Source organism: Anomaloglossus baeobatrachus, chromosome 9 (assembly GCF_048569485.1).
Source record: "Anomaloglossus baeobatrachus isolate aAnoBae1 chromosome 9, aAnoBae1.hap1, whole genome shotgun sequence".
Lineage (NCBI taxonomy): Eukaryota > Metazoa > Chordata > Amphibia > Anura > Aromobatidae > Anomaloglossus > Anomaloglossus baeobatrachus.
Window position 1 is genome coordinate 147,687,029 of NC_134361.1, and position 22,294 is coordinate 147,709,322.

At 48.4% G+C, this 22,294-nt stretch overlaps 1 protein-coding gene across 1 annotated transcript in view; it reads right to left on the bottom strand.

Annotated features, from left to right (window-relative positions):
- TEX11 (testis expressed 11) overlaps window positions 1-22,294 on the bottom strand; it is a 1,632,405-nt gene that overhangs the window by 527,837 nt on the left and 1,082,274 nt on the right. The window contains exons 18-19 of the mRNA XM_075324897.1: window positions 10,301-10,386; window positions 2,237-2,241 (exon numbers count right to left, since the gene is read on the bottom strand). Coding sequence (XP_075181012.1) covers window positions 2,237-2,241; window positions 10,301-10,386 — 91 coding nt within the window. The remainder of the gene's footprint in view (window positions 1-2,236; window positions 2,242-10,300; window positions 10,387-22,294) is intronic.

The window sequence follows — 22,294 nt, forward strand, 5'->3', positions numbered from 1 at the left end:
ACTGGAGATCCGCGGCCACGTGGGATTGCGTTTTGTTGTTCACCTGTTGGACTCAAGGAACTCATATAAGGACCATTGCCCTAATTCCCCTGGCATCGGAATACCAAGCGGTGCCCCTGGATCTTTTGTTTTTCTGTTGTGGACTCCTTGCAGATTTGAAGGATTTATATTTATGTTTGCTGCTTATTCTTTGTGGTTCCAATAAAGCCCTTTGGATTGTTCCTTGGCCTGGCGTCCCTCACTGCTCTGTTGCATACCCCGTCACAGGCGTCCCTTGTTACTGAAGGCGAGAAATATTTTTTTTCCTCCTCTTCTTCTGTCATGTGAGTGGAGCGGGGCTCGGGATCGCTGTTGCGCCCGTTCCCCGATCCCCTGGTTCCAGATCGCTGACAAGCTGATGATCTTATCAGGATGCGCTGGTGCGCTTGTGGCCCTCCGGAAGCATGTGAACTACTGGGTGCGATCATTATTGGCCTTCCATTGAGACGGTTTCCTGGTCGGCCCCCTCGCGTCTGGTTTGCTGAAGGTCGCGTCTTTGGATGTGACGTGGCCTGCGATCACTGCTAAGTTCAGTTTGAGTTCCAGATTACTTTGGTCGCAGGTGCGTCGCTTATGGGACCGGACCGAGGTGAGGTCAGGCGGGACTTGGGCCAGACCGCTGCTGCGGCACCAAGAACACTTTCAAGCGAACTCATGCCATCCTGTATCTCTCGATCCAATACGGGACTCCATTTTGGGTTCGCAACATTTGGCAACGCACTTAAGTTCATAATGTTGATTTCTATTTTAGAGCTGTATTAAGTCTCTTAGGCTACCATGTATCATAGTATCTTATAACCTAAGGCTACCTGCAAATATTCCTTTCATTTCCTCCACACTTCCATCCCTTCTCTCCCCCTCCCCCCTTTGCTTAACCCCTCATCCCCCCTCCCCCCCCCCTTACCCCCCCTTGTCCCCTCATCCCCCCTCCCCTCTTTAGGTCTCCCCCTTGCTCTTCCCCCCAGCCTCCCACTCATACCCCTACCTCCCCCTCTCCCCCCCCCAGCTTCCTCCCATGTTCTCCCCCCTCTACATCTCTTCCTTCCTCACATTTCTCGCATCTTCCCCCCTCCATACTTCTCCATTTTCTACATTCTCACTCCCCCCCTCCCTTCTCCCCCCCTTTTTTTTTTGTTTCTTTTTCTTCTCTCTCCTTCCCTCTCATCTCTCTTCTCCTCTCTCTCTTTCTCTCCTCCCCCTGCCCTCTTTCTTTTTCTCTTTCCTTCTCCCCCATCTTCTCTCCCTTATTTCTATACCCCTCTATTCTTGTTCCTTTTCTTATTTATGCATGTTAAAGGCTATGTAGCAAGGTAATTGACAAAATTCAAGTTATTGGACCGCAGGAGACGCTTAAGTCCTTGTTTGAGGACACCCCCGTACCAAGTACACCATCTAGCCACGTTGGTTCACCCTAGTCGTTGCTAGGGAAAATCTCTCCTGGTCACACTACTGGACCAGTTCTTGTCGGCTGCGTAAGTGCAGCCGATTGTTTGCATTCAAGGGTACGTTTACCCAAGTTCTACTGTAGGTTAAGTTTTTGACATTTTCCAGTCAATCTAGCAAGTGGTATCTTTCAATGGCTTTAAGCTTGATGACATGGAATGTTCGGGGACTGGGCACATCCAGGGAAAGGGCGGCAGTATTCGCACATATCAAAAGATCCAAAGCTCAGATTGTATGTTTACAAGAGACCCACTTATTGTTGGAGACCACTAGAGTGCTTCAGAAGCTCAGAAGCCTTGGGTACAATGGTCAGCTCATTCTGTTCATTCCTCATATTCTAGGGGAGTATCAGTGCTAATCCACAAAACACTACGTTGGGACCCGGGTAAGATTATAAAGGATAATGATGGGAGGTATGTGTTTATCCAGGCTCATATCGATGTGGTAATGATAGTGATCCTGGCCATATACATCCCCCCTGCGACAGGAATCTCGATACTGTATGAGGCGGCTAAGTTTGCCTCACAATTCCCACAAGCTTTGGTGCTCTGCATGGGGGACTTTAACTTGATTAATAACCCAGGACTGGATAGACTCAGCACCCGACAGGTCCCGATCTCCCCTACGATACAAACTATACTGGAGTGCATTCCTACAGGAGGTGGGATGGTACGACATGTGGCGGTTTTATAACCCAGTACTGAGAGAGTATACATGTTAAACTCCGGGGAAAAATTCTCTATCTCGAATTGACTACATCTGTGGAAACGAAAGAGTCTGTGCTCATATACAATCGGTATGTCACTTGCCCAGATCAGTATCAGATCACTCCCCGGTATTTGTAGGCATTAAATGGGAGGGATGTAAATCACAAACTATCACGTAAAATTAACCCTTGGTGGCTTTCACTCTTTGGAACCAACGATAGGATTCCTGATCAAATCAGGGCATATACTGAGACGAACTCCATGGAAGAGAATCACTCGGCCTATTGGGATGCTCTTAAAGCGTATTTGAGGGGATGTTGTCACTCCTCTATCTCCTATCTCAAGAAACAGGCGGCCAGAGAGGAGGAGGAATTGGCCACTCAAAATAGAATGCTAGAACATAGATTTACCTCGGACCCATCTGAGGAAAACAGATCTCAATGGCTACAGGCTGGGAGGAAATATCTTCTGTACTTGCAAGATAAGGCTAAGAGACATGTCTTCTTCACGAACCAGAGGTATTTTGAGCAAGGGAACCAATCTAGTAGTTTACTAGCATTCTTGGTGCACCAATCCAATAGTTCACCTGCGGTCCTTAAGATTAGAGACCCTAGTGGCGAACCAGTCACTTCCGTCAATGGCATTCTGGAGGTGTTCTTGGATTTCTATAGGAACCTATATGAATCCAGACTGACAGTGTCAAGGGAGGAGATCGCTGATTATCTACGAGGTCTGGAGTTTCCCAGATTGACTTTGGCCCAGAGATCGGCCTTGGATGAGCCCATTAGTATGGAGGAGATGGTAGAGGCGATGGGGTCCCTTAACAGGGGTAGGGCGTCCGGTCCGGAAGGACTCCCGATTGAAATATTTGACAAATATCAGGGGGGGCTTGCTCCAGCCCTCCTGGAAATGGTTGAGGCTTCGTTCCGCAGGGGACGGTTGCCTGACTCTTTCTATGAGGCAATCATCGTTCTGCTGTTGAAACCAGACAAGGATCCATTGGACTGTGGCTCGTACAGACCGATCTCTTTGTTGAACTCTGACTATAAAATTCTCACGAAAATACTAGCAACTAGACTCAACAAAGTAATCTCCTCCATAATACATGAAGACCAGTCTGTTTTCATTCTGGGTAGGAGTACCTCGGATAACCTGAGGAGGGTGCAGGTGGTCTTACAGATGGGCACCAAGTTAGGGGAGGATTGGGCTCTGGTCTCATTGGATGCGGCCAAGGCCTTTGACTCTATAGAGTGGCAATACCTGCTGGAGGTGCTGCGGGCATTTGGTTTCGGCAACAAATTCATTAGATGGATTGAGATTATATATAAAGCACCATCTGCTAACATTCAGGTGGGTGGCGGGGTGGCGGAAACTTTTCCCTTGGGGAGGGGAACCAGACAGGGATGTCCCATATCCCCTCTCCTGTTCGCCCTGGCCATGGAGCCGTTGGTGGTGCACATTCGGGCGGACCCAATTTACCGAGGAGTGAACCACCGTAAGGGAGATGAACGCTTGTCTCTGTATGCAGACGACTTGTTATTGTTTGCATCTGATCCGGATTCCTCCATTCCTAGGGCTGTGGAACTAATTGACCGATTCGGGGAGTTCTCGGGTCTGGCAATAAACTGGTCAAAGTCGTACCTCCTCTTTCTGTCTCGGGACAGAGAGGAAACGGCGAACACCCACATATGTAGGGTTCCAGTGGTAGATCACTTTAAATACCTTGGGATTATACTGACAAGAAGCCCTTCGGAGATGATAGCAAGAAATATTGCCCCCCTGTTATCACACCTCGAGGAGAAATTTAATAGATGGAGCCAGCTCCTGCTTTCAGTGGCGGGAAGGATTAACCTCCTTAAAATGATAGTGCAACCAAAGTGTCTCTACATTACCCAGCATGTATTTGTGCAGATCCCCCGCTCCTTCTTTCGGACCCTGGATTCCTTAATGATCACCTTTGTCTGGGGTGCTTCCAGATCGAAAGTCCAATTGGCCAAATTACAGAGACCCAAAGACCTGGGGGGTATGGCCCTTCCTGATCTTTATATATACTACCTGACCGGAAAATTGAAATATCTGGGTCAATGGATACTTCCTGGGGTGAGGAGTTCTCCGGAGGGATTCTTGGCAGAGTTAACGGGTGTGGATCTCCTATGGCCACTGTTGACAGATCACAAGAGAGCCCCTGAGGGCCGTGTCCTCCCGATACACAAACTAGGGGCCAGGATTTGGAAATAGGCTAAAGCCATATTCGGATTCCATGACATACCAATTGAGACCCTCTTATGGGATAACCTGGACCTTCCACACTTTTGTGGGTTGCCGGGGTTTGGTGAATGGAGGAATCGCGGAATAGTCTCCCTGAGTTCAATTGTCCATGATGGTGAACTCGGCCCTTTTGCGCAACTGCGAGCGGAATTCGATCTGCCGGAATCTCATGGGTTTCAGTACCTCCAGATCAGGCACGCCTTTCGGGCTCAGTTCTCTGGTCGTGGGGCTAGATTCTCTTCCTTCCCAATCATTGGAATTATCAGATCACAGGGCCCTGGCGGTCTTATTTCCAAACTATACTCCTCCCTCATTCGGGCCAAAGCCATAAACAGTCCTCTTTCTGTCCGGGAAAAGTGGAGTGCCAGGATTTCTGAAATTGATGATGCAGTGTGGGATGACATTGTCGAATCCCACACTTTGGTCTCTCCCGCAATTAATAATAGACTGATCCAATTATATATAATACACCAGAGTTATATCACTCCCCAGAGACTGAAAAAGATGAATAAATTGGTGGGGGTGGGTTGTCCGAGATGTGGGAGAGACAGTGCAGATTTCTAGCACATGATATGGGAATGCCGGGTAATTCTCTCCTATTGGGGTGAGGTTATAGCGACTCTTTCCTCCATACTTCAAAAAACGGTTACTTTAAGCCCAATTCTGTGTTTATTCGGGGTGGTAGATGTACACTCCTGGTCCCAAGATGAGAATCTATTAATAAAAAAGGTCCTGTTTTTGGCCCGGAAGGGCATTATACTAAATTGGATGAGCACTCATCCCCCAACTACAGCCTCTTGGATTGTATTGGTAAATGCTATAATTCCGTTAGAACAATTTGTATATAAGACGAGAGGTTCTTTACACAAATTTGACAAAATATGGGGTAGATGGTTGGGTTCACCCTTGACCGGAGTATCACCCGGTTCCCTGACCGATAACCTACAGTCATTACTGTCGCAGTAATAATTGATACTACTCCAGTGATGGGGAAGGAGAAATATGTACGGTAATCCATGAAACTCCGTATCAGCAATGTGACGTGGTCCCTGACACTTGGGTTGTACATTCCTTGTCAATATGGGCTTTTTGCCCCAGGTTGGATATGGCTCGCGAGCTGACACCTTTGAAATATCTACTGTACCAATGCCATGCTGAAAGTAATAGATGTTGACTTGATTGTTGATGCATTATCAATCTAGCTATTAACCAATTTACACATATTCTTAATGTACAAATTGCGGAATTGTCTTTTATTGTAATGATATACTTAGCCTTCAATAAAACGAGTTTAAAAAAAAAAAAAGATTTAGCAGCTGTAAAGGGTACTTTACACACAACAATATCACTAACGATATATCGTCGGGGTCACTTTGTTCGTGATGCACATCCGGCGCAATTAGCGATATCGTGTGTGACTAAAAGGAGCAACGATCGCAAAAATGTCAAAAATCGTTGATCGTTAACACGTCGCTCCTTTTCATAATATCGTTGGTGGTGCATGCCGCTGGTTGTTTGTCGTTCCTGCGGCATCACACATCGCTATGTGTGACACCGCAGGAACAACGATCTCCTTACCTGCGTCCACCGACAATAAGGAAGGAAGGAGGTGGGCGGCATGTTTCGCCCCTCCTCTGCTATTGGGCGGCCGCTTAGTGACGCCACTGTGACGCCGAACGAACCGCCCCCTTAAAGGAGAGATAGTTTGGCATCTCCAGCGATGTCACTAATCAGGTATGTGCGTGTGACGCTGCCGGAGCGATATTGTTCGCTACGGCAGCTATCACCCCCATGACGAAACAGCGATGTGGGTGAGTGCTATCGCGCACAACATCGCTAGCTATCGCTAGCGATGTCGCAACGTGTAAAGCACCCTTTAGACCTCATTAGGTAGTCTAGGCGGGTAGAACGATAGAGTGATAAAAGTAACAAATGCATGCACTCAGGAGGCAGACACCAGATGACAGTGAGAAGTCTGAGCGTGATGTCAGCTGCGTGGTGGTGAAGCTTGGGATAAGTTTTATGTATAAACAAATTGTAAGAAGGTAAAAGTTTAAAATTGATACCAAACATGTTTTTGTACAGTTAATTTGTGATTTAAATAATGTTGTAGAATGATAAATTATTGGATAAAAAAAACAATCACCTGTTTTCAATCTTCTATTGTCCACTTTCTGTATTGTTTTGCAAACTTAAGCCAACGCGTCTTATGACTATTGAATTTGAGGCTTTGAGGCATTTTTTGGACCAGCATTTCAGTCTTGTGTAAAGCCGGCGTTACACGCTACGATTTATCTGATGATATGTCACGGGCGTGGCTTCGTCAAGCCTCCTGACGAAGCCACGCCCTGTGAAACGCGCGTCGAGGCCCCGCCCACCGCCACCAGTCTCTTTGCTAGCACTCTCCAACATGTCTCAAGGTAACTTCCCTTATGTGTTTATTTAAGTGACTTGTTACTTTAGCGGCTATATAGGGAGAGAAACACACTGGTGACTATAACTAGTTCACTATTAATTACATGATTTCCCTACCCTTCTGGCTATTTGGTTTCTGACATTAACCCTTTGTTTCTAGCAGCCTTATCCTACCTGCTGGTGGTGTTTGTGCAACTTTGTGTCTGACGATTTTTAGATCTTTTTCGTCACTACTGTCTGTCCTTAGGTCATGTGCACTTCATTAAAATGGATTTTGTATTTCACTAAGTACTTCTCCTTGGTCTCTTCTTTTACCAGTGGTCTTCCTCTTATTTCATTTAATGGTGTGTTTTGATCACTGGGATCTTTTTTGGTTTTGTTGTTCTCATTGAGACCCTCCCTTTAAGGGAAGCTGTAGGTTTATATTGGTACGTTTGACACTCTGCAAACGAACAACATCCACACGACCGCCTTGGCAAACAATATATCGCTGAACGATTTTGCGTCGCTTGTGCGATATTTACGTGTGACCGCTAATAAACGACCTATGCGCGATCTCAGCAAATCGTAACTACGATCTGGGCGTGTCACGTCGCTCATGAGATAGATAAATCGTAGCGTGTAAAGCAGCCTTAACATATGTTGTATGGGGCATGCATGGACCTCTGTGATCTCACTATTACAATGCATACAAGCCACCTTCACTGCAGTGTTTGTCGCACCAGAACTGATAAACCTTGTGCTGAGCCGATTTGTTGACTCAGATATTTTGCCTAAAACATCCACCTCTTGGCTTTTGAAAGGATGGACGAACTTCATTTCATATTCTTGCAACTGTCATGGCACTCACATGATGCAGTTTGGCAATGGTCTTGGCCAAGAGACCAGTATCAATGAGCTGGATGATGCGGTTTCTCTTTTGTTGAGAAATCTTATTCCTGGTTCCTCCTTGATTCGAACCAGTGACCTTTCACTTTGTTATCAACCTAATAACACACTGAGCTATTAGAGAATGTGACAACAGGTTGTAATTTGTAGTATGTGAAAAGAAAAAGAGTTTTCTACTACCAAAAGGAAAACAGTGCAGTGACATGACAAGAATCTGCATAACTAATCATATGATAAATATTTGTACTTCAAATTTATGTATGAGATAGCCAAAATGATTGTCTATAAAATGAAGGTAGTTTCACGTTCAAAGCTACAGTGGATGGTGAGATATGGAGCCTGAAAGTCAAACATCCAAACCATTCTTATCTTTTTGCTCATCAGTGTATGTCACATAAGGGGAGTGTGAATAAAAGTCACATACCCATGATAAACATAATGTATAGTATACAAAAAATAGTAGCCACCAGCAAAATGTGCGTTGGGGCACAACCCCCATGGTGTTGATTTGTACCAATTATGCTGCTACTATGACTATGCTACTATAACTAGTTACTACTTATATTAATATGGATTTTATAGATTTGTGGTGAACTTTAATCCTAATACATCGCATTACCTGATCTGTCTACTCAGCTTTTTGATAGCACTTGTCACTTTATATTATACCACTTGGTTTTGATTAAGACATTTAATATCATCACTGCTTTTGATTCATTTGATATGAAGGTGATTAACTGATTTTGCACAGTATAAGTAACTTTAACTTATTTACTTGACTTGATTATTTATTATACGGTTATTTATTTATTATAGCAGTTGCACTTTAGTCGAAACAACTCCCCCATTTTTTATACATATTATTAACTGCCTCAGCATATTGTACAAATAATTTCTACATAGTACTATGTCAGGTTGAGATACCCTTATTTTCCACACCATGTGATCATATATTTTTTTCTTTTGTGTAGAATCTCTTTCCCTTGAACCAGTTTAATAATGTTTAAGACAAATTAAATGTAATAAAATTCTGATTAAATAGTTGTAGTGGTATGTCATGTTTGTAGCTATTTATGAGTCTCTTTGGACAGACAACCAATATACTGTATTTCTATATAAGGATTAATTATTTTGTTGGTTACGTAGAAAGTAGAGTTGAGTGGATCGGTCATAATCCGGGTCCGGCGGATCCGGATCGGGTTGCCGCCGAAGTCCGGATCCGATCCGGAATCCGCAGCAATGTAAAATGAATGGGAGCCGGATGAGGGAGAGGGGGGGGAAAGAAAGAGAGGGGGGGAAGAAAGAGGGGGGAGGAAGAAAGAGGGGGGGAGAAAGAGGGGGGGGGAGAAAGAGGGGGGGGAAGAGGGGGGAAAGAAAGAGGGGGGGGAAAGAAAGAGGGGGGGGGAGAAAGAGGGGGGGGGAGAAAGAGGGGGGGGGAAGAAAGAGGGGGGGGAGGGGGGGAGAGGGAGAGTGGGAGAGAGGGGGAGAGAGTGGGGAAAGAGGGGGAGAGAGGGGGAGAGAGGGGGAGGGGGGGAGAGAGGGGGAGAGAGGGGGAGAGAGGGGGAGGAGAGGGGAGGAGAGGGGGGAGAGGGGGTGAGAGGGGAGGAGAGGAGGTGAGAGGGGGTGAGAGGGGGGGAGAGGGGGAAAGAGTGGGGAAAGAGGGGGGGAGAGAGGAGGGAGATGGGGGGAGAGAGGGGGGAGAGAGGGGGTAGAGAGGGGGTAGAGAGGGGGGGAGAGAGGGGGGGAGAGGGAGAGAGGTGAGAGAGGGGGGGAGGGGGGGGAGAGAGGGGGGGAGGGGAAGAGGGGGTGGAGAGGGGGGGAGAGAGGGGGAGGGAGAGAGAGAGAGGGGGGAGAGAGGGGGGAGAGAGGGGGGGGAGAGAGAGAGAGGGGGGAGAGAGGGGGGAGGGGGAGAGGGAGAGAGAGGGGGGGGAGAGGGGGGGAGAGGGAGAGGGGGAGAGAGGGGGGAAAGGGGGGGAGAGGGGGAGAGAGGGGGGAGAGGAGAGGGAGGGGGAGGGGGAGAGGGAGAGGGAAACCCCCCCCCAAAAAAACCCCTGGATCCGGATCGTGCAGCCCGAATCCTGGGTTCTGGTCGGACTCTGATCGGGCGCTTAAACCGTGCGGATCAGGATTTTGCGGATCCGGGTCCGCTCAACACTAGTAGAAAGGCATTCACACAGAAAACAAAGTTAATATGCGGAATCAGAATTTGTCTACTAAGGACCACTACAAGTGTGAATTAAGCAAAATAGTATATCCAGTATATAATATAATGATATTGATTCACTTTTATAGCGCTATTAATTCCACAGCGCTTTACATATATTGGTAATACTGTCCACATTGGGGCTCACAATCTCAATTCCCTATCAGTATGCCTTTTTGGAGTACATTAGACTTCATTGTACTAAAATCTGGATTTTACACTTGATACATTTTGAGCAGCAATAACCTATAAATTGGAAGAATGGACGCATCTTGTCATAGTTAAATGCTCAACCAAAAAGTTAATGTATGAAGTATGACCTCAGGGCAAAGCTCACCTGAGCGAAGTAAACACTTGGTCTGTGTCTTGAGAATGTTCAACCACACACTCCAGAGCCTTAATAGCCACTTTCTTTTCATTGGCCTATTGATGAAGGTGACAATTCTTTCTTACATCTGATATTGATGACATTTAATGATTTTTTTAACATTAAAGTACAGAGAAATTAAAAATAAATATTTGTTACTTACAAAAGGAAGTCAAAACTGTTAAGGAACATGTTGAATCCAAAGGCAATATAAAAATGCCCAAACCACTAATTTAAGACATTTGATATTCTACACTACAGTATTAATATTCATCACCCACAGATTGATAGGAAACTAAATACTTAAATGTTGGATATAAGGGGCATACCTGAGGCGCTAGAGCAGTAAAGGGCTGAATCAACACATATTGCGTGCTCTATGGCAATATTTCTAAACCTGTCTTAGTTAAGTTCCCTTTCCGGTACACACTTAAGATTTTGTTCATACCTAGTGTATACGGATATTTTCCCTGTTCATTTGCAGGTAGGAAATCCACACTATATTACAGTAGTAGCAAAGTAGATGAGATTTTACTTTAGTAGCACATCAGTTTATGCTGAGGATTTTCTTAGCAGAGTTCCTCCTTTGCAATGCATAAGATGTAGTTTATGTCGGATATACATGTATAGTCTTGGTCAAAAATTTTGACACTGACAAATTTTGTTTTTCACAAAGTGAGGCCCGTTTGTCACATCCGGCATGTCGCCGGATGTCGGATCCGGCATGCATGCAGTTTAGTACTTTAATGTACAGTGGAAGCACGACACCATGCGGTTGGGCGCTTCATGCACAACTGCATTTGTTCGCATGGTGCTGCGCTTCCACTGTAAATAAATGTACTGTACTGCCTGAATGCCAGATCCGGCATCTGGCGAAATGCCGGATGTGTGAAACGGGCCTTACTGCTTCTGTGTTTTTAGATGTTTTACAATAGGAATAATTCAGGAGTCCAATATGGTAAACATGAAAATTTATCACAATACAATTTAACAGACGTTTCAGTCCATACAAGTAGCTGGAACTTCATCAGAATGTTGAAAGTAAATTTAAGGAACATAAATAAGCGTACACAAATAAAAAATCTGTATATACATTACACAATGCACAGAGATCACATTATAATGGTATATATAATCACAAATAAAATTACATTAGGACTAGGGTATAAGCTGCAGCCACCATCAGTGTACTCTAATATACAGCATTCTAACATGCTGTATGTAAGAGCCCAGGCCGCTGTGTAGAACGTAAAAATCACTTTATAATACTCATCTGAGGGGCACTGCGGTGCAGACTGGTCGGATGGGTGTCTCCATTCTCCGGTACCGGCGCCTGCTATTTGGCCATCTTTGTCCTCCTCCTTTTGAAACCTGGGTGGATGACGCATCCTATGTCATCCACGCAAGCAGACACGGGGGTCCTGCGCAGGCACACTTTGATCTGCCCTGAGCAGGGAAGATCAAAGTATTGTAGTGCGCCTGCGTGGTACTTCAATGCCAGCTCATGTGCATGATGTAGGATGAGTCATGCACCCAGGCTTCAGAAGGAGGACAAAGATGGCTGAAAGAGGAGGCACCAGTAACTGAGAATGGAGACACCCATCCAACCAGTCTGCACCGCAATGCCCCTCAAGTATTATAAAGTGATTTTTACGTTCTACAAAAAGGCCTGGGCTCTTATATACAGCATGGTAGAATGCTGTATATAAGAGCCCACTGGGGGTGACTGCAGCTTATGGGCTGAAAGGCCACTCTGCCAGGAAGAAGCAATTACTCCAAAAGAAACATAAAAAAGCCAGATTAATGTTTGCAAATGCACACAGGAACACAGACCTTAATTTTTGGAAATGTATCCTGTGGTCTGATGAAACTAAAATTGAACTGTTTGGCCATAATTACCATCATTACTTTTGGAGGAAAAGGAGACGCTTTGACGCCTAAAAACACAATCCCAACTGTGAAACACGGGGGTGGCAACATTATTTTTATTTTGTGGGGTTGTTTTACTGCAGGAGGAACTGGTGCACTTCACAAAATAGATTGCATCATGAGGAAAGAAGATTATGTAGCAATACTGAAGCAACATCTCAAGACATCAGCCAGGAACTTGAAGCTTGGGCGGAAATGGGTCTTCCAAATGGACAATGACCCAAAGCATACTGCCAAACTGGTTACAAAGTGGCTTAGGGATAACAAAGTCAATGTTTTGAAGTGGCCGTCACAAAGCCTTGATCTCAATCCTATTGAAAATTTATGGTCAAAGCTAAAAAGGCAGATGTGAGCAAGGCGACCTACAAACATGGCTCAGTTACACCAGTACCATCAGGAGCAATGGCCCAAATTCCTACCAACTATTATAAGAAGCTTCTGGAAGGAGATCCAAAATGTTTCATCCAAGTCAGTTTAAGAGCAATGGTACCAAATATTAATGAAACATTCTCTCTCTTTATTCTGACATTTGTCAAATATAAATAATTTTTTGTTCCTAATTGACCTAAAACATGAAAGGTGTATTCTGATTTCATGTGAGATAGTGAGAAAAACATGCATTTGTGTCTTTTTAGATAGTGTATGGAAACTTCTGTTTTCCACCGTATATACATATACACGCATTCATACACTGATATAGATACATTTTTTATATATATATATATATATATATATATATATATATATATATTATATATACAGTACATACATACACATATATACACACACACATACATACATACATACATACTGTATGTATACATACATATATACTAGCTGTACTACCCGGCTTCGCCCGGGTTAATAACTGTTAACAAAATAGAATGTATTAACATTCCCGGGAAAGAATGTATAAATTGAATGTATTCACGCCCGGGATAGTAACTGTCTCTCTGTTTCTCTCTATTTCCCTGTCTGCCTCTTTCCCTGTCTGCCTCTTTCCCTGTCTGCCTCTTTCCCTGTCTGCCTCTTTCAATGTCTGCCTCTTTCAATGTCTGCCTCTTTCAATGTCTGCCTATTTCCCTGTCTGCCTCTTTCAATGGCTGCCTCTTTCCCTGTCTGCCTCTTTCCCTGTCTGCCTCTTTCCCTGTCTGCCTCTTTCCCTGTCTGCCTCTTTCCCTGTCTTTCCTTTTCTGCCTCTTTCCCCGTCTTTCCCTTTCAGCCTCTTTCCCCGTCTTTCCCTTTCAGCCTCTTTCCCCGTCTTTCCCTGTCTGCCTCTTTCCCCGTCTTTCCCTGTCTGCCTCTTTCCCCGTCTGTGTCTGTCTGCCTCTTTCCCCGTCTGTGTCTGTCTGCCTCTTTCCCCGTCTGTGTCTGTCTGCCTCTTTCCCCGTCTGTGTCTGTCTGCCTCTTTCCCCGTCTGTGTCTGTCTGCCTCTTTCCCCGTCTGTGTCTGTCTGCCTCTTTCCCCGTCTGTGTCTGTCTGCCTCTTTCCCCGTCTGTGTCTGTCTGCCTCTTTCCCCGTCTGTGTCTGTCTGCCTCTTTCCCCGTCTGTGTCTGTCTGCCTCTTTCCCCGTCTGTGTCTGTCTGCCTCTTTCCCCGTCTGTGTCTGTCTGCCTCTTTCCCCGTCTGTGTCTGTCTGCCTCTTTCCCCGTCTGTGTCTGTCTGCCTCTTTCCCCGTCTGTGTCTGTCTGCCTCTTTCCCCGTCTGTGTCTGTCTGCCTCTTTCCCCATCTGTGTCTGTCTCTGCCCCTTTCCCCGTCTGTGTCTGTCTCTGCCCCATTCCCCGTCTGTGTCTGTCTCTGCCCCTTTCCCTGTGTCTGTCTCTGCCACTTTCCCTGTGTCTGTCTCTGCCCCTTTCCCTGTGTCTGTCTCTGCCCCTTTCCCTGTGTCTGTCTCTGCCCCTTTCCCTGTGTCTGTCTCTGCCCCTTTCCCTGTGTCTGTCTCTGCCCCTTTCCCTGTGTCTGTCTCTGCCCCTTTCCCTGTGTCTGTCTCTGCCCCTTTCCCTGTGTCTGTCTCTGCCCCTTTCCCTGTGTCTGTCTCTGCCTCTTTCCCTGTGTCTGTCTCTGCCCCTTTCCCTGTGTCTGTCTCTGCCCCTTTCCCTGTGTCTGTCTCTGCCTCTTTCCCTGTGTCTGTCTCTGCCTCTTTCCCTGTGTCTGTCTCTGCCTCTTTCCCTGTGTCTGTCTCTGCCTCTTTCCCTGTCTGTGTCTGCCTCTTTCTCTGTCTGTGTCTGCCTCTTTCCCTGTCTGTGTCTGCCTCTTTCCCTGTCTGTGTCTGCCTCTTTCCCTGTCTGTGTCTGCCTCCTTCCCTGTCTGTGTCTGCCTCCTTCCCTGTCTGTGTCTGCCTCTTTCCCTGGCTGCATTGTGACACGCCAACATTCCATATAAGGGTGTGGCTGCGCATTCTTCTAAAGTTCTGGCTGCACTGTAGCTCCCAGCTCCATTCGCTTTAATGGAGGCAGGTTTTTTGGTGAATAACTGTAAAGAGCAGGGTTAAAATTTCCCTTTAAAACATAGCCTATGACGCTCTCGGGGTCCAGAAGTGTGAGTGTGCAAAATTTTGTGGCTGTAGCTGCGACGCTGCAGATGCCAATCCCGGACATACACACACATACAGCTTTATATACTAAAATATATTAGAATAAAATATATATATATATATGTGACGCCCTGACAAAACCAGGGTGTCACAGAGCCTGCAGAAATCCAGCAAAGTGCAGGCCATTCTCCTCCTTGGTAACCTTATCCCACACAAGTGCAGGACAGACACCCCCCCCCCCAGTGTAAGAGCTAAACAGAGCTGCGGGAGAGTGAGGAGAGCAGACCAGGGGAGGATAGCTCCTGGCTGCTGTAAGGAAGGGAAGTGTGAGGAAGGGGCCTGAGGTGACCGGGGCAGGGTAGTGGCCCGCCGGTATCAAGGGACGACCTGGATCACTGCAGGGGAGTGGGCTCCCCATTCCCGACTGAGGAAGGAGAAAGAAGCGTCTGGCTGCAAAACAAGAACAGCTGCTGTACTGTGTGTGGGACCCAAACACCCTCTGCACCGAAGGTTGCGGACTCCGGCAGTTTCTAGTTTACCAGTGACTCGGTGTGGTTTAATTGTAAGTACAGCAGTGCCATCAGGCACCGCACCGCAGCACTGCGCCCTGCAGCAACTCCCTCTCCCCCATCGGGCCCCGGGACCACCAGCCCCTACCCACGGAGGGGTCAACACCTAGCTGCTCCTCGCCATTGCTCCCGGGAACCCCGTCACCAGCAGCGGTGGTGCCCACCATCACCACAACCCGTGGGTGGCGTCACGAACTTTATCCCAAATCCAAATCCCCTTTTCACTCGTGGTCGAGGAGCGCAGCTCGAGCCCCGGGTCCGCCCCCGCCCGAGCCTTTTCACTTGAGCTCGAGGAGAAGGCACCGGCTCCGAGCGCGATCTCCCCGAGTAGCCCCCGCGATGGGGAAGCCGGCCCCCGCCCTCGACAACTTGGCGTCACGAACAGGATTGAACCAGTCTACTTACGGGTAGAAGTGCGCCTTAGAGATCTCAGTCAGCGGCGTCCCACTGCGAAAATTGAAAACCCGCCATCTTGGGCGCAAAAGATTCCCGCCTTCATCTTCTCCGAGCAAAAGGGCGCGAAGGTGAAGCCCCGCCCCCTGGGAACAGGGCGGCACAGCATAAAGAGAGTGAAGTGCAAATGAAGTGAAAATACCAAGGGGGGCGGGACGAACCAGCTGCTGCTGATGTCCGTGGGAAGAGAAAGGAAAATGTCAGCATCCAGGGAGGCGAGCGGAGCGGCACCCGTCACCGGAGTGGCGGGGCCTGAAGGTAAATCAGCTAGCCAGTAGGCGGCTCCCGCTCCGGTCGCAGGAGCGGAGGTCCCGGGGATGCCAGCAAGCCCAGCGGCACCCACCGAAGGACCCGCCGGTAGTGACGACCCTGCGACGGTAACTGAGCAGGCACCAGTAGGCCGCCTGGCTGCACCTAAGAGGCCTGAATCGGAGAGCAGCGACCCCGACATCAGCATCCCGGTGGCTACGTACATCCCGCGGGATGATGGGAACGGCTACCCGATGGCTTCGGTGCCCAGAGTGTGCCCCAACGATGCTGAACCTGAAAGCTGCAAGTTAACCCCCGACGGTCCAATTTTAAAGTTTTGATTGTTTATTCCCCGAGGCCAGTTCACCGTACCCGCACCGCAGGTGGTGGAGAGAGGGGACTTCCGGACAGTGTCACCAGGAGTAAAGTGGCATTGGGGACCCAGACGGACCTGTGGTGGACTGGGGAAAGTGGTTGGAGAAAGGCTGAGACGGCAGCAAAGCCCCGTAGTTAATGGGTCCCCTGTTCCGTAACCGTTCCCGCTTGGATGGCCTGGGTCAGTTCCAGTTTCTGGACTGGGGAAAACGGATGCTGCCTGTTTCTTAGGGGCAGCATCAAGGCTCAGGTTGTTTAGGTGGGAAAGCGGGAGGACCCGGTCCCGTTCCGATTGATACCATTGTATTATTGTTAGTATGCTTGTAACCCTGTTTTATCTTTTTTTTAGTTCCCGTTCAATAAAGGTCGGTGGACGGGCTGTGTTTTACCAAGGGGGTGTGTGATGCCCTGGAAAAACCAGGGTGTCACAGAGGCTGCGGACTCCGGCAGTTTCTAGTTTACCAGTGACTCTGTGGTTTAATTGTGAGTACAACAGTGCCATCGGGCACCGCACCGCACCACTGTGCCCTGCAGCATCTCCCTCTCCCCCATCGGGCCCCGGGACCAACGGCCCCTACCCACGGAGGGGTCAACACCTAGCTGCTCCCCGCCATTGCTCCCGGGAACTCCGTCACCAGCAGCGGTGGTGCCCACCATCACGACAACCTGTGGGTGGTGTCACGAACTTTATCCCAAATCCTAATCCCCTTTTCACTCGTGGGTGAGGAGCGCTGCTCGAGCCCCGGGTCCGGCTCCGCTCGAACCACCGAGGAGAAGGCACAAGATCCGAGCGCGATCTCCCCGAGCAGCCCCCGCGACGGGGAAGCCGGCCCCCGCCATATATATATATATTATATATTTATTTATTGTGATGTGATCACTGGTGCTGTGCACGAGGGGAGATATGTGTCGCTGCGACTTCTGCATTCAGTGATGTAAGCCCGGATGTAATACTCCAGCACAATAGGTACTGAGAGGGTTAATCGGTATTACCTGGGCCGGGTTTGCTGTGAACAGCTAATGAGATGGGTGGAATGGCTTTTCACCATATCTCCACCTCGGGGTATGGTCTCAGAGGTAAAAGCCAGGCCTCTGGACACACCCAGGGTCTTCTGTTTGGCCTGTGTATTTTTCTGTGCTGGAGAGAGGAGTGCTCTCCTCCTGTTTATGGACTCTGTCTGCTAAGAATAAACCAGGTGAAAATCGACCAGTGAGGTGTTCCTGTTTCATCCCCTACGGCTGAGTGAGTGGCTTTACCACAAGTGGTGCAGATTGCGGGCAAGCATCCCGGGGCCGTTTATATCTGCTACAGAGGAGCTGGATGTCCTGGGTGAAGGCAGCCATGAGCCAGGGAACATGGTCAGACACCATGGAGGAACTGATTAAGCACCTGGTGATGGCACAACAACAGCAGCAGCAGGCCCAGCAGGAGACGAACAAGCTGTTGATACAGCAGCAGCAATTGGCTCAGCAACAGCTCCAGCAACAACATGAACAACAGCAGAAGCAGATAGACGTCCTAGCGGAGGTAATCTGTGGCAGAGCGACCAGTCCAGGTGATGACACTAACATCCGGAAAGCGGTAAGACGAGCGATGCAAAAGATGACTCCGGGGGATGATGTTGAGGCCTTCTTGTCTGTGTTTGAGAGAGTTGCTGAATGAGAAAAACTCCCGCCGGAGCAGTGGGCGGAAATATTGGCGCCATATTTAAGTGGAGAGCCACAAAAAGCCTATTATGATCTGGCTTTACAGGACGCTAAGGAGTATGACAAACTAAAGGCTGAGATTGTGGCACGCCTGGGTGTGAGTATGACTGTTAGGGCACAACGGGTCCACCAGTGGGCATTTAATGGCAACAAACACCCTCGCTCGCAAATGTTTGACTTATTGCATCTGGTACAAAAATGGTTGCAGCCAGAGTCATCCACCCCAGCGCAGATGGTGGAGCGGGACGTCATGGACAGGTTTATTCACTCCCTTCCAAAGCCAGTGCAGACTTAGGTTGCCCAGGGGAACCCATCGAATGCAGATGACCTGATTGGACTATTGGAGAGGTACAAGGTGGTAGAGAGTTCCCGGGGGAAGCCACGGGACTTACCAGTTCCCTATTGGGGGGTTCCTTCAGGGAGTGATGCCCAAAAGAAGAGTACAAGAGCCACGGGAGGGGGGAATCCAAGGTCCCAAGTGGAAAGGGGAGGCATGCAAAAACCCCCAGTTAGTAATATCTGTTGGAGGTGCCAGGGACCTGGTCACATTGCTGCCCATTTTCCCTTGACCACTGAGCCGATGGACTGCAGCATGGGTCGGCGCTCGTCCTATTATGCATACCCAGCCTGCAGTGTGGACAGTCAAGCCAGTGAGGGGCCACAGGCGTGTCTCGTATAAGTCAACGGTACCAGAATAGTGGGACTTTTAGACTCCGGGAGTTTGGCGACCCTCGTGAGGGACACACTTCCACACCAGCTGATTCCTGGGAAGAGGGTGGGCGTCCGCTGTATTCATGGGGATGCCAAGGACTACCCTGTAGCCGCTGTGACTATAAAAACGTCTTGTGGGTCAGAGTCTCATGAGGTTGGAGTGGTAAAAGATCTGCTGCACCCAGTTATAATAGGGCGAGACTTTGCTTTGTTCTGGGAGTTGTTCAATAAAGGGGTGGAACCCTGTGTCTCAGATAACGGAGAAGTAGCCCTCGATGATAAGACTTCCTTTCAGTCGGAGACGAATGAATTCCCCCTATGTGTGTTGGTGGGCGATGAGGATGAGGCAGAGTCCCAGGAGGTTGACATGCCGGAGTTGGCCATTTCCGAAGGGAACTTTGGGACTGTGCAAATGAGGGACCTAACACTAAAGGGGGCATTTAAAATGTGACTGTCATAAATGGGGTTGCTCAAGAGCCGGGGGCTGACACCAGATACCCCCACTTTGCTGTAAATGGGGAATTGTTATATCGGGTTACCCAGGTTAGAGGGGAGATAATTGAGCAACTATTGGTACCAGGGCCTTATAGACGCTGGGTGTTAGACATGGCCCATTCTCATGTCCTGGGTGGTCACCTGGGGTTGGATAAAACATGGGAGCGGATTCTTCGGAGGTTCTACTGGCCGGGGTGTCATCGAGAGATTCTTAATTAATGTAGATCCTGTCCCACCTGCCAGCTAACTGCAGCGGTTTCACACTTTCAAAGTCCCCTGGTGTCATTACCTATAATAGAGGTCCCGTTTGACCGTATTGCCATGGATCTTGTGGGCCCCATGGTAAAATCCGCTAGAGGACACCAGTATATCTTAGTGGTTTTGGACTATGCGACTCGATACCCTGAGGTGGTGCCATTGAGAAATTGTTCCTCTAAGAATATAGCCAGGGAGTTTATCCATATCTTCTCTCGGACCGGTCTGCCAAAGGAGATCCTGACAGACCAAGGGACTCCCTTTATGTTGAAAGTCATGAGAGAACTGTGTAAAGCGCTGCGAATTACACAACTGAAGACTTCGGTCTATCACCCGCAGACAGACGGCCTCGTGGAGAGATTCAATAAGACCTTAAAGTCCATGCTTAAGAAGGTTGTGGAGAAGGATGGCCAAGATTGGGACTGCCTGCTTCCATACTTGCTCTTTTCTATCAGGGAAGTTCCACAAGCCTCTACCGGGTTCTCTCCCTTTGAACTTTTATATGGTCGACATCCCCGAGGGTTGCTGGACATAGCCAAAGAAACCTGGAAAGTAGAGGTTACCCCCCATAGAAGTGTCATTGAGCATGTGGCCCAGATGCAAGAAAGGATGGCTGAGGTGATACCCATCGTGAAAGAGAGTCTTCTCCGGGCTCAAGAGGCACAGGCGAGAGTATAATCGATCTGCCAGGGTGAGACAGTTTAGCCCTGGTGACAGTGTACTGGTGCTGATCCCTACTATGGAAAGTAAATTTCTAGCCAAGTGGCAGGGACCCTATGAAGTGGTCGAGAAAATGGGAGAGGTGAATTATAAGATCCACCAACCAGGTAGAAGGAAGCCCTACCAGGTGTACCATGTTAATCTGATTAAGCCCTGGCGAGATAGGGAAGCGGTGGAAGCCCCGTGCCTAGATGCCCAGGTAGACGCTGATATTGAGGACGTCACAGTGGCAGAGACGCTGTCAAGGGCTAAAAAGCAGCAGTGTCGGGAGTTGCTTTATCAAAATCGAGATCTCTTCAGAATTGCCGGGGTGTACGCAGGTCGTGGAACATGATGTTCTGACGGAACCACACGTGAGAGTACATCTGAAACCGTACTGGATCCCCGAAGCCCGCCGAGAAGTGATCTCAAAAGAGGTGAAGAGGATGCTGAGCCTCAGCGTGATTGAGGAATCAAGAAGTGGCTGGTCTAGTCCTATCGTCCTTGTGCCAAAGCCAGATGGAGAATGGCGATTTTGCAATGACTACCGCAAGTTAAACGAAGTCTCAAAATTCGATGCTTATCCGATGAGCTCATTGAAAGGCTTGGGCCAGCCAGGTATATTACTACTCTTGACCTGATGAAAGGGTACTGGCAAATACTCCTGTCTCAAGCGGCCAAGGAGAAGACTGCTTTCTCTACACCTGACGGATGTTTCCAGTACATCAGGATGCCGTTTGGGTTACAGGGAGCCCCAGCCACCTTCCAGAGGGCCATGGACCGGATCCTAGCTTCTCATAAGAAGTATGCCGTGGCTTATCTGGATGATATTGTGATCTTCACCCCGGATTTGGGGAGTCATCTGCAGAGGGTCCAGGCGGTGCTGGATGCATTGAGGAAGGCGGGATTTACCATAAACCCGAAGAAGTGCGCCATATTGAAGGAGGAGGCCAGGTACCTGGGCTATGTTGTCAGTAGGAGCCTAATTAAGCCACAAGTAAATAAAGTGGAGGCGATCCAGAATTGGCCACGACCACTCTCTAAAAAACAGGTTAGGGCATTTCTGGGAATCGTCGGATACTACCGCCGGTTTGTGCCGAAGTTTGCTGTGAGGGCCGCTCCGCTGACTGATCTCCTCAAGGCTGTGAAGCCATCCATGGCCAAGTGGACTTCTGAGGCGGAGGTGGCATTCCAGGACTTGAAATCTGTTTTGTGTCGACAGCCAGTCCGGGTGGCACATGACTTTACAAAAGTTTGTGCTGCAGACGGATGCTTCGGAGGTCGGGTTGGGAGCTGTACTGTCGCAGGAAATAAATGGCGAGGAACATCCCGTGCTTTACCTGAGTAGGAAACTTTCCTCTTGTGAGAAGAACTATGCCATTGTGGAAAAGGAATGCCTGCCTATTAAGTGGGCAGTGGACTCTCTGAAATACTATCTGCTAGGCCGTAAATTCCGGCTTGTGTCGGATCACGCACCCCTGAAGTGGTTGAGCAGTAGTCAGGGAAAGAATGGTAGGGTGACCAGGTGGTTTCTAGCCCTCCAGGATTTTGCCTTCCATGTAGAACATAGGTTTGGGAAGTTACATGGGAATGCAGATGCCCTGTCGCGGCTCCCCTGTTTAGTGGTTGACAGTGCCCATGCCCCCGGCTTTGGGCAGAGGCGGGGAATATGTGATGTGATCACTGGTGCTGTGCACGAGGGGAGATACGTGTCGCTGCGACTTCTGCATTCAGTGATGTAAACCCGGATGTAATACTCCAGCACAATAGGTACTGAGAGGGTTAATCGGTATTACCTGGGCCGGGTTTGCTGTGAACAGCTAATGAGATGGGTGGAATGGCTGTTCACCATATCTCCACCTCGGGGTGTGGTCCCAGAGGTAAAAGCCAGGCCTCTGGACACACCCAGGGTCTCCTGTTTGGCCTGTGTATTTTTCTGTGCTGGAGAGAGGAGTGCTCTCTTCCTGTTTATGGACTCTGTCTGCTAAG